The sequence below is a fragment of the Balaenoptera borealis genome, assembly GCF_965194805.1.
Source record: "Balaenoptera borealis genome assembly, chromosome: 2".
NCBI classification, from domain to species: Eukaryota; Metazoa; Chordata; class Mammalia; order Artiodactyla; family Balaenopteridae; genus Balaenoptera; species Balaenoptera borealis.
Window position 1 is genome coordinate 184,790,271 of NC_138867.1, and position 10,744 is coordinate 184,801,014.

General features: G+C 56.9%; 1 protein-coding gene across 1 annotated transcript; it reads left to right on the forward strand.

The window, feature by feature from the left end:
• The first annotated feature begins 501 nt into the window (after positions 1-501).
• On the forward strand, positions 502-8,101 carry POLR2E (RNA polymerase II, I and III subunit E). The gene is made up of 7 exons (XM_082379867.1): positions 502-643; positions 2,179-2,353; positions 6,072-6,187; positions 6,621-6,701; positions 7,073-7,131; positions 7,237-7,315; positions 7,442-8,101. Exons 1-7 carry the CDS (start codon positions 587-589, stop codon positions 7,505-7,507), a joined length of 633 nt encoding a protein of 210 aa, XP_082235993.1. The 5' UTR covers positions 502-586; the 3' UTR covers positions 7,508-8,101.
• Positions 8,102-10,744: the final 2,643 nt, after the last annotated feature.

A 10,744-nucleotide genomic window follows, 5' to 3' on the forward strand; every position in this document is an offset into this window, starting at 1 on the left:
GCTCCTCCCAAGTACGACCATCTCCTTAGATCCCCAGCTAACCCTCTAAAATGGGGACACTATTTCCATTGTACAGAGGGGAAACTGAGGCTCGGGGGCATTAAGTTGCATGTAGCCCTGAGCCAACTGAGAAAACCCCCTACAATTGGATGCACAAACACTCATGGAGCGCCTCTTAGGCCGCCCGACGGTCCCCGGGAGCTGAGCAGACCCCTAACCCCGTCAAGGCCTCAGTTTCCCCGCCCACACCTCGCCTCTGTTCTCTGGATTCTAAACGGCCCTCCCAGGCGGGCACTGAGCGGAAACTACAACTCCCGAGGGGCCTTGCGGTCAAAGCCTCGCGAGAACTTCCGAGGCGCGGGTGGCGGTGCTGGTCGCACGCTTCTCGCGCAGCCAACCATCGCTTTAGTAAGGCTCGGGCTGCCCTTGGCGCTGCCGCTCCCGAAGGTCGCTGCATTCAGGCATTCGCCGGCGACAGCCCTGCAAGGGGAGGGCGACGTGAGGGGGCCTGACCGGGGCTCGGCGCAGGCGCAGTGGGCGCGGGTGCTGCCGGGCGCAGGCGCAGGGAGTGTAAGCGGCGGCAGCCATGGACGACGAGGAGGAGACGTATCGGCTGTGGAAGATCCGCAAGACCATCATGCAGGTGAGCAGCGCGCTTGGCGAACGCGGTGAGAGCGAGCCTCGCTCCCCCAGGTGAGCCGGGCACGCAGCAGCCGGGGCGCGGACGGCGGGTGCGAGGCCCGGAGGTAGGAATGAGCCTCCCCACCCCCGGCCGCGCGGCTGGAGAGGAGGGGTCGGGCTCAGGCGGGGCCCCCGGGGCGGGGGTTTGCGGGGGACGGAGTAGCGAGTCCAAGAGCTCCCCGGGAGGGGGTCAGGGTCTCGCTCGAGCTGGAGAGAGGGAGGACGGCAGACGGTAGGCCGGCGCGTGTTTGTGTCCATGGAAGGTTCTCATGTTACTTATCGGGGTTCTTGAATTCCTTAATCAGTAGAAATTGATAGCAGGCCAGACGAGAAATTCAGGCAAGGCTTTATTGGAGTTTGTGCTGCAGCATGAAATAGCGAAAACAAGCAACAGGTGCCCTTGCTCCAAGGAGGGCGAGCTGGTCCCTTAAATGGGGTCAGGGTGGGGGCGGGTCCAGGGGTCAGGCCGGAGGGGTGGCTTGGAGGGGTCTGCCCACCCCCTTGGTGGTGCTGTGTGCAGGGATCATGCCCAATACCCTGCTTTTGCTCCTGGCTCCTCAGAAGTGGCAGTTGGGTTCTTGGCCTTTTTGTATCTTGGTCCTTGTTTCCCCCAACTGCGCATGTGCCTAGTTATTTCTAGTCCCTTACATATAGTTTCTGGGTTTTCTGTTGCTGGAGGAGACATTTGCCCAGGTGCAAAGGCTTCAGCAAAAGGTCCCAGGTCCCAGACTGTCTTATCGGCACCACCTCAAGTGCATAACGCAGAATCTCGGGGTCCTGGGGGTGGAAGGAACCCTGGTGGGCTGGACGACCGCTGCCTGGTGGCTACTTAGATGTCTCAGCCACCAACTTTGAATTACTCAGGCCGGGTCCGAGTCATACCAGTGTTCTCTGTGTGCCTCGTTCTTTAAGCCACCCCGTGGGAGGGGACCAGTGTGATGCCACGGAGGCTTGCGGCCTTGATCAAGAGCACCCACCCTCCCAGGAATCCTGCTGGGCTAAGGCCGGGTGGTGGCCCCCAGCCTCTTTGCCGCTTTGCAGAGCTGCCCAAAGACAGGGCCGGAGCAACTGTGCTTCTGGTTGACAGTATCGGGGGCCCCTGGGAAAGGAGACCCAGGGCTCTGGAGGGAGCCTAGGCCGAGGAAAGGGGGTGTGGGCAGGGCTGGGCTGGGTAGCGATTCCAACCTTCCTTTCTCTCTCTGGGTCCTCATCTAGTCCACGCACTCAAAGAGCCCCAGTTTCTGAGGCAGGACCTAGAACTGCTGACCCTCAGGCCTTTGCCTGGTTTTCCAACCAGCGTCTGCCCAACCAGCCCAGCAGCACCCTCCCAGCCAGCTGTCCCTGTCTGCCCCAGACCCTGGGGCCTGACTCTGCATTCAGCAGCCCTCCTCACGTCCCAGCTCTGTCCCGGTCTCCTCCGCAGTGGCCTCGCCTACCCCGAGTTCTTGCTGCCGTCCCCCCTCTGCCCTGGGGTCACCTGGTCCTTTCTCTTCGCAGCTGTGCCACGATCGTGGCTACCTGGTGACCCAGGATGAGCTGGACCAGACGCTGGAGGAGTTCAAGGCCCAGTTTGGGGACAAGCCCAGTGAAGGGCGGCCTCGGCGCACAGATCTCACGGTGCTGGTGGCCCACAACGATGACCCCACCGACCAGATGTTCGTCTTCTTCCCAGGTGAGGGGCAGCTCAGGGCCAGCTCGTAGCAGTCACCTGCCTTGTGACCCAGAGTCTGCCTGCTCTCATCCTTCTGCCCCCTCACCCTCCTTGCTGTGGGGACTCCTTTTCCAGCTTCCTCTTCTCGGTCACCTTCCCCATTCTCTCTTCCTCAACCCTTTTCTCCGATCAAGGTTATCACAGGCCTCCCAGCTGGGCCCCTGGGTCCTCCCTGCCCCCACCCATCAGCCCAGCTTCTGCTCCCAGCGCTTGCCCTTCCTGCGCTGCTGCAGGACTCCTGCCCTTTCTCGTCCCTGCCCGTTCCCCCCTCGCCTGCCTGGTCAGTGTCCATCCATCGTCCCTGGTGACTGAGCTCAAGTGCCTCCTCTTTGGGAACCCCCTCTGAGCCCCGGGTTGAGTGAAGACAACCCCCCCACCACCAAGGGTGTCCCAGGACCCCTGTGTTCCTCTGTCTTTGCACGTCCTACACTGAGGCAGCCTGGCTCTAAAGCCCCAAAGGTTAAGGGGCCATGTTGGGTCATGAGCACCTTGAGGGCCCACCCCAGTGCCTTGAATCAAAGGGGTGGGCAGAAAATGCTTGTTCAACAGACCCAGGTGGCACTTTTTTTAAAAATGTATTTTATTGAAGTACAGTTGATTTACAATGTTGTGTTAATTTCTGCTGTACGGTAAAGTGACTTAGTTATAAATATATATACATACATATATATATGTTCTTTTTCACATTTTATTTATTTATTTATTTATTTATTTATTTATGGCTGTGTTGGGTCTTCGTTTCTGTGCGAGGGCTTTCTCCAGTTGCGGCAAGTGGGGGCCACTCTTCATCACGGTGCGCGGGCCTCTCACTATCGCGGCCTCTCCTGTTGCGGAGCACAGGCTCCAGACGCGCAGGCTCAGTAGTTGTGGCTCACGGGCCCAGTTGCTCTGCGGCATGTGGGATCTTCCCAGACCAGGGCTCGAACCCGTGTCCCCTGCATTGGCAGGCAGACTCTCAACCACTGCGCCACCAGGGAAGCCCTTCACATTGTTTTATACTATGGTTTAATTCCAGGATACTGAATATAGTTCCCTGTGCTATATAGTAGGACCTTGTTTATCCATCTTACATATAATAGTTGGTATCTGTTAACCCCAAACTCCCAATCCATCCCTCCCCCACCCCCCATCCCCTTGGCATCCACACATCTGTTCTCTATGTCTGGGAGTCTTTCTGTTTTGTAAATAAGCTCATTTGTATCATTTTTTTAGATTCCACATATAAGTGATATATGATATTTGTCTTTTTCTGACTTACTTGGCGTAGTTTGGTAATCTCTAGGTCCATCCATGTTGCTGCAAATGGCATTATTTCATTCTTTTTTATGGGTGAGTAGTATTCCATTGTATATATGTACCACATCTTCTTTATCCATTCATCTGGACATTTAGGTTGTTTGCATGTCTCGGCAATGGTGAATGGTGCTGCTATGACACTGAGGTGCATGTATCTTTTTGAATTATAGTTTTGCCTGGATATATGCCCAGGAGTGGGCTTGCTGGGTCATATGGCAACTCTGTTTTTAGTTGTTTTTGTTTGTTTGTTTTTAAGATTTGTTTGTTTGTTTATTTATTTATGGCTGCGTCGGGTCGTAGTTGCAGCATGTGGGATCTTAATTGAGGCATGCGGGATCTTCCATTGCAGCGCACGGGCTCTTCAGCCTGGCGCACGGGCTTCTCTCTAGTTGTGGCATGCAGGTTTTCTCTTCTCTAGTTGTGACATGCAGGCTCCAGGGTGCGTGGGCTCTGTAGTTGTGGCATGCAGGCTACAGAGCGCGTGGGCTCTGTGGTTTGCGGCACACAGGCTCTCTAGCTAAGGTGCGTGAGCCCTCTATTGTGGTGCGCGGGCTTAGTTGCCCTGCGGCGTGTGGGATCTTGGTCCCCTGACCAGGGATCGAACCCACGTCCTCTGCATTGAAAGGTAGATTCTTAACCACTGGACCACCAGGGAAGTCCCCTCATGTCTTGCATTTAAATCTTTGAGCCATTTTGAGTTTATTTTTGTATATGATGTGAGGGAGTGTCTAACTTCATGGATTTACATGTGGCTGTCCAGCTTTCCCAACAGCACTTCCTGAAGAGACTGTCTTTTCCCCATTGTATATTCTTGCCTCCTTTGTCGAAGATTAATTGACCATAGCTGTGTGGGTTTATTTCTGGGTTCTCTATTCTGTTCCATTGATCCATGTCTGTTTATGTGTCAATACCATGCTGTTTTGAAAACTGTAGCTTCGTAGTAGTATTGTAAGTCTGGGTGAGTTATGCCCCCTGCTTTTTTCTTTTTCTGAGGATTGCTTTGGCAATTCTGGGTCTTCTATGGTTCCATGTAAATTTTAAGAGTATTTGTTCTAGTTCTGTGAAAAATGTCATGGGTAATTTGTGCCGGGTCTTAGCTGCGGATCCATGAATTGCTTTTTTATGTTGAGATATATTCTCTCTATACCCACTTTCATAAGAATTATTATCATGAACGGATGCTGAATTTTATCAAATGCTTTTTCTGCATCTGTTGAGACAGTCGTGTGGTTTTTGTCTTTCCTTTCGTTGATGTGGTGTATCACATTGATTTGCATATGTTGAACCATCCTTGTGACCCTGGGATGAATCTAGGTGGCACTTTTAAGAAGAGTGTCCCCTGTGTGTGAAGCGTATTTATTGTAGACTTTGGTGCCTAAGCACGTGCCTCCCGTGGTGCCATCTCGGGGGTGGGGCCACCTCACTTCCTGGTCTTTACTGACAGTGGGGGTGTCCTGCTCTCTCAGATGGGCCGTGGCACAGGGTTGAGGTCCCTGCCTGTGTTAGTTTGCATGGCTGCTGTAACAAAACCCCACAGACCAGGGGCATAAACAGACAGTACTTCTCTCCCAGTGTTGGGGGCCTCTCGCTGGTGTGTAGACCTCCGTCTTCTCCCTGTGTCCTCACATGCTCATCCCTTCCTGTGTATCTGTGTCCTGATCTCTTAAGGACCCCAGCCTCACGACCTTGTGTTACCGTAATTACTTTTTTAAAGACCCCATTTCCAAACACAGTCCCATTCTGAGGTTCCTGGGGGTCAGGACTCCAACAGAGGGACTTCGGGGACAGGGCACTGCCGGTCGGTGGAGTGGGGTGTGAGGAGAACGGCGAGAGGCAGCGGACGTGCTGCACACGGACTCCGGGGCTGCCCCAGCCGCCGACCTGCTGGGCTCCTAGGGTCCAGCCGTTCTCTCGTGACAGGCCCCAGGCCCTGTGCGCTGCCGAGACCGTGAGGACCCCCGGTGCTGGCAGCGAGGAGCTGGGTGGGCTGTCTCCATGCTGGGACCGTGCTCCCCGGGTCGTCTCGCCTCCACTCACCTCCGAACACCCCAGCCCTGGTCTCGTGGGCCCCCGGACTAAACAAACTGCTTAGTCTGGGACTTCCCGAACCTCAGAACCGCTGAGGCACTGAGCAGACCCAGACTCCCAGACCCCACTTTCAGAAAGAGGTCCCTTAGGTCCAGGGCCCAGGGCACCTTTCAGCTCCCACGTGACATGCAGGCAGCCAGCGCCCTGTTCTGGGACCGGCAGCCCGGTTCTCACTCTGCAAACGGGAGGCCGAGGCCTCAGCGGGGGAGCGGCACCGCAGCACCTTGGCAGGGGTGGGCTAGAACCGGGGGGGGGGGGGTTGCCCAGCGTCCACCAGCCTGTGCTCGGTCTGCAGAGGAGCCCAAGGTGGGCATCAAGACCATCAAGGTGTACTGCCAGCGGATGCAGGAGGAGAACATCACGCGGGCCCTCATCGTGGTACAGCAGGGCATGACGCCCTCCGCCAAGCAGGTGGGTGCCCGCCGCCTCTGGTCCCCGGCTGTGGGTTGGACTGGCCTGAGTGGAGGCTGGTGGTTGGGATGGGCAGCTGGCGAGCACCTTTGTCCCCGTGCGGACAAGGGGACACAGGCTGTGGGGTCCAGGGAGGGGCTGCCGCACCAGCTCCGGGCAACCCTGGGAGCATTTTGACAGACAGGCCCTCGCGCTTCTTGCGATGAGACTGAGGCCTCGGTAATGTGCTGAGTGCCTGGGAGGGGCGGGGTGGGCTTCTCCCCAGGTGGAAACCCTACCCACTGGGGTGGGTTTTCCTGATGTGTGACGCGGGACCCGCACAGCTTCCCGGGTGCCAGCTGCCTGCGAGGAAGGGCGGGGTGGGCGGGCCCGGGGCCAGCGCAGGGGGTGGCTGGCCGCCTCGGCTGTGCCTGAGGGTCGGCGTCTCTTCCAGTCCCTGGTCGACATGGCCCCCAAGTACATCCTGGAGCAGTTTCTGCAGCAGGAGCTGCTCATCAACATCACGGAGCATGAGGTAGGGGTGGGGGACGAGACTGGAGACCCGGGAGCCCCTTCATGGTGGAGAGAAGGTGGGGCGGGGTCTCAGTGTGTGGCCCCTGGGCCAGGAGCAGCTGGGGCCTTGCTAGGAGGGCAGGTTGCCAGGCCCACGCAGCCTGCAGCGTCAGGAGCTTGGGGTGGGTGGAATCTGCATGTCCCCAGGAGCCTCGGGGCCCCGGGATTGTGCCCTGCGTCCCATCTGCACAGCTAGGGGTGTAGGCTCCAGGGCCCCCATCCCAGTGGGGAGTCAGGACTTGCGCAGACGCCTGGGGCCCACGCCGCACCCCTTCTCTGGAGGGCCTGTGGGGTCTGTCGCAGCCCTGTGGAGACCAGGTTCTCTTCTCGCAGCTGGTCCCAGAGCACGTTGTCATGACCAAGGAGGAGGTGACGGAGTTGCTGGCCCGGTAGTATCCTTTCTGGCCCCCGGCCGGGCCCGGCTCCTCTCCCCTACACCTCTCCCCGCAACGCCCCCAGTCAGTCCAGCGAGGCCTTTTCCCTGACCTGCTTCTCAGTAAACTCCGAGAGAACCAGCTGCCCAGGATCCAGGCGGGAGACCCCGTGGCACGTTACTTTGGGATAAAGCGAGGGCAGGTGAGAAGCGCCTCCCAGGGAGGAGCTGGGCCCACCTCCAGCCCCCTTCAGAGCCCAGGCTTCTGAGCAGGGCAGGAGGGACCCCGGGTCCCGGGAGCCAGCCCACCTGCTTTCCTGCCTCTGCAGGTGGTGAAAATCATCCGGCCCAGCGAGACCGCAGGCAGGTACATCACCTACCGGCTGGTACAGTAGCAGCCCGACAGACAGATGAGGCAAGAGGGCGCCGAGGGCCGGGTGTGGGCAGCCGTCCCAGCCCTGTGAGTGAGCCCCGCCTGTTACGTGCTCTGGAGGGAGCTCACATCCAGCCTGCGTGCCCAGCTCATGCGACAGACGGGTCACACTGCTGGCCGCCCCCTCTCTCTCAGCAAGTCCCCTGGGGGACGGAAAGATGGGCTGTGACCACCCACCAGTCCGGGAGCGTGGTGGCCGGCTGCCCGCGGGAGTCCGCTCCTCCTGGGAACCTTGCCTCTGCTCCCCTGGGCCCCAGGGTGGCCCGCCTTGGGCCTGCCTTTCCTGGCATGAGGGTCCCCGTGGCCTCTCCTGGGCTCCTGGACGCTGAGCCCCACCCTGGATCCCACCTGACGGTGCCTCGGGAGGGGACAGGATACCGCAGGGTGGCCCCCAGCTCCTCCCGGCCTTCCGTCGCCGTGTCCCCCCCACAGTGGCCCTGATGCTGCCCGTCTGCGAGCTCCGAGGGCAGTGGGGAGTGAGACCCGATTGCTACGGAATGCTGGGTATCTTAAAGAATTAAAAATATCTTGAGTAAATAAGTTCACTTGTCTGAAAGACCAAGGTGGAATGTTTACCCGGTTTGCTGTGAGCAGCCTTGCTCGGGCTTCTGGCCCCTCAACGGGGTCTCGGCCCACTTCCCCCTGGTGGAGCTGTGAGGGAGGGGCTCCAGTGCCGCCTTCAGCTTTGCTTCTTGGTGCTTTTCTTGCATAGAAGTTTGGGATCAAACTACCCCCTTTTCCCTCTACTAATTTCAGAGGCCTCCTACCCAGGCTAAGCGCAGTTGTCTGTGTTTTTGTTTAATAGCTTCGTTGAGGTAGGATTTACATACCATACAGTTCACCCATTTAAAGTGTATGGTTCCATGATTCTTAGTACATGCACAATCGGGCACCCATCACCACAGTCAATTTTGGAATATTCCACCCTCCTAAAAAGAAAGCCTGTCCCTGTCAGCAGTCACCCCCACCCCCTCCCTAGCCCCTGACAACCATGAATCTGTCTCTGTGGAATTTGCTTGTTCTGGACGTTTCCCATCAGTGGAATCACACACTGTGTGTCCTTCTGTGTCTGGCTTCTCTTAACGGAGCATCGTGTTCTCACGGTTCGTCCACGTTGTAGGAGTGTTGGGGCTTCACCCCTTTTCACGGCCGAGTGATGCTCCCGTGTGTGGAGGGACACGTTCATTCTTCAGTTGATGGACACAGACTGTTTCCATTTGTTGGCGACTGTGCGGCATGTTGCTGTGGGCGTCCAGGTACGAGGTGGTGTGGTTGTGTTTATTTCTCTGGCTGTGGGTGTGTCTCGGAGTAGAATTGCTGGGTCCTGCAGAAGCTCTTGTTTCTTTTGGAGAGACAGGCTGTCTCCGCTGCGGCTGCCCGGGTTCCTATTTGCGTCTCCCTCTCCTCACCAACGCTGGTTCTCGCGGCTCGGGGGTGAGTCGCTGTGGTTCAGATTCACATGCCTGGTGCTGAGGGTGGTGAGCCCCTTTCCCCGGCTCGCTGGCCCCCTGCCCGTCATCTCGGAGACATGTCTGTGCACAGGTCCTTTGCCCCTTGTTTAACTGGGTTATTTGTCTCTGCTGAGTTTTAGGGATTCTTTATATGTTCTAGGCTCGGGTCCCTTATTAGATATATACGTTTTACAAAAATGTTTTCCCACCTTTTGTATTTCTTAGCTAGCCCCTTGTAGCCTTTATACATAGGACTCGAATCCTGGGATTTACTTCTGGGCATCGTATGACTTGGGGCTGTCACTGTCCCCCAGACAGCGGTCTTGACACTGTTTAGTGAAGAACCAGAGGTGCTCTCCTCACTGCCTTGAGTTGCCACTCTCGTAGTGAACGCACAGATCCACGTGGGTCTGTGTTGAGATCCTCTTCTTTTCCATTGATGAACTTAGGTTTTAAAATCTTAGTTTTATAGTTTTATAGTACATCTGACAGGAGAACAGGTCTCCCCTTTCCCCCAGATAGACATACATCGTTTTCCAAAACCATCTTGGCCAAAAGGAGCCAGACACGGACGGATGAATCCTGTCCGATTCCACTCACAGGGGTCCCTAGAAGAATCAAGTCCACAGAGACAGGAAGCAGATGGTGGGGGAGGGGATGGGGAGTCAGGGTTTCACGGGGACAGAGTCTCCCTTTGGGAAGATGAGAAAGTTCTGGAGACCATGGTGGAGATGGTTGCACGACAATGTGAAGGTGCTTAGTGCCTGTGAACTGTGCAGTTTAAAGTGTCAAAAATGGTAAATATGTATAATTTACAGTTCAAAAAAATTGTCTTGGCTGTTCTTGAGTATTGATTCTTGCAAATGAATTCTAGAATCAACTCACTGATTCCCTGAAAATTCTTTCTGCTCCTGGTTAGGGTGCTTGGTCTCCCGGCTGGGCACAGACCTGTCCCCGGGTGCGGGGTCTCAGGTGCGAGGTGCGGACGCCCCTTACACCCTCCATCCAGCGGCACCAGCTCCCCTTTGGGGTCCCCTGCTTGTTGCTGGGGCAACGGTTCCGCCTGCCTGCGCCACCACGCACAGCCTGTTCTGAGTCCCTGAGATTGGTCCTGACGCCTGCCTGCCTCGGGGCTTCAGGAAGTGGGGCCCCCCGGGTCTGGAGGCAGGGGCTGGCTTTCACGCAGCACCCCCAGCCCCTCACTCCAGCCACCAGGACATGTTGTGAGCCTGGGCCAGCCCTTGTCTGAAGGTGGTGCAACCTGTGAAGTTGTGTGGCATGATCCGCCAGGCTCCTTAGAGATGCTTTGGCACCTGACAGTGGGATGCTTTCTTGCCGTTACCTGTCCTGCTGAGCACTCTGAAATGTTAATAGATTTGCTCATTCTTCTGACCGTTTTTTTAAAAAACGTAGATCGGGGTCAGCAAAGTTTTGCTGTAAAGGGCCAGGCGGTCAGTATGTTGGCTTTGCTGGCCAGGTGGCCCTGCTACAGTTGCTCAACTCTACGGGGCAGAAGTGGCCACAGGCCACATGTAACCGAGAGGGTGTGGCCCCCGGCCCATTATCTCTGTTTGCAAAACACATTGGTAGTTTGCTGGCTGCTTTTCCCGCTCACTCTTAGGAAGCGTCTGCAGCGGCAGAGTGCCCTGACTGCCACAGCGGGTCGTACCTAAGCCTGGGTGGGGGCCTGCAGTTTGGGGTGAGCTGTTCTGCATCAGGAGTGGAGGCCCAGCAGCTTTCACCCATGA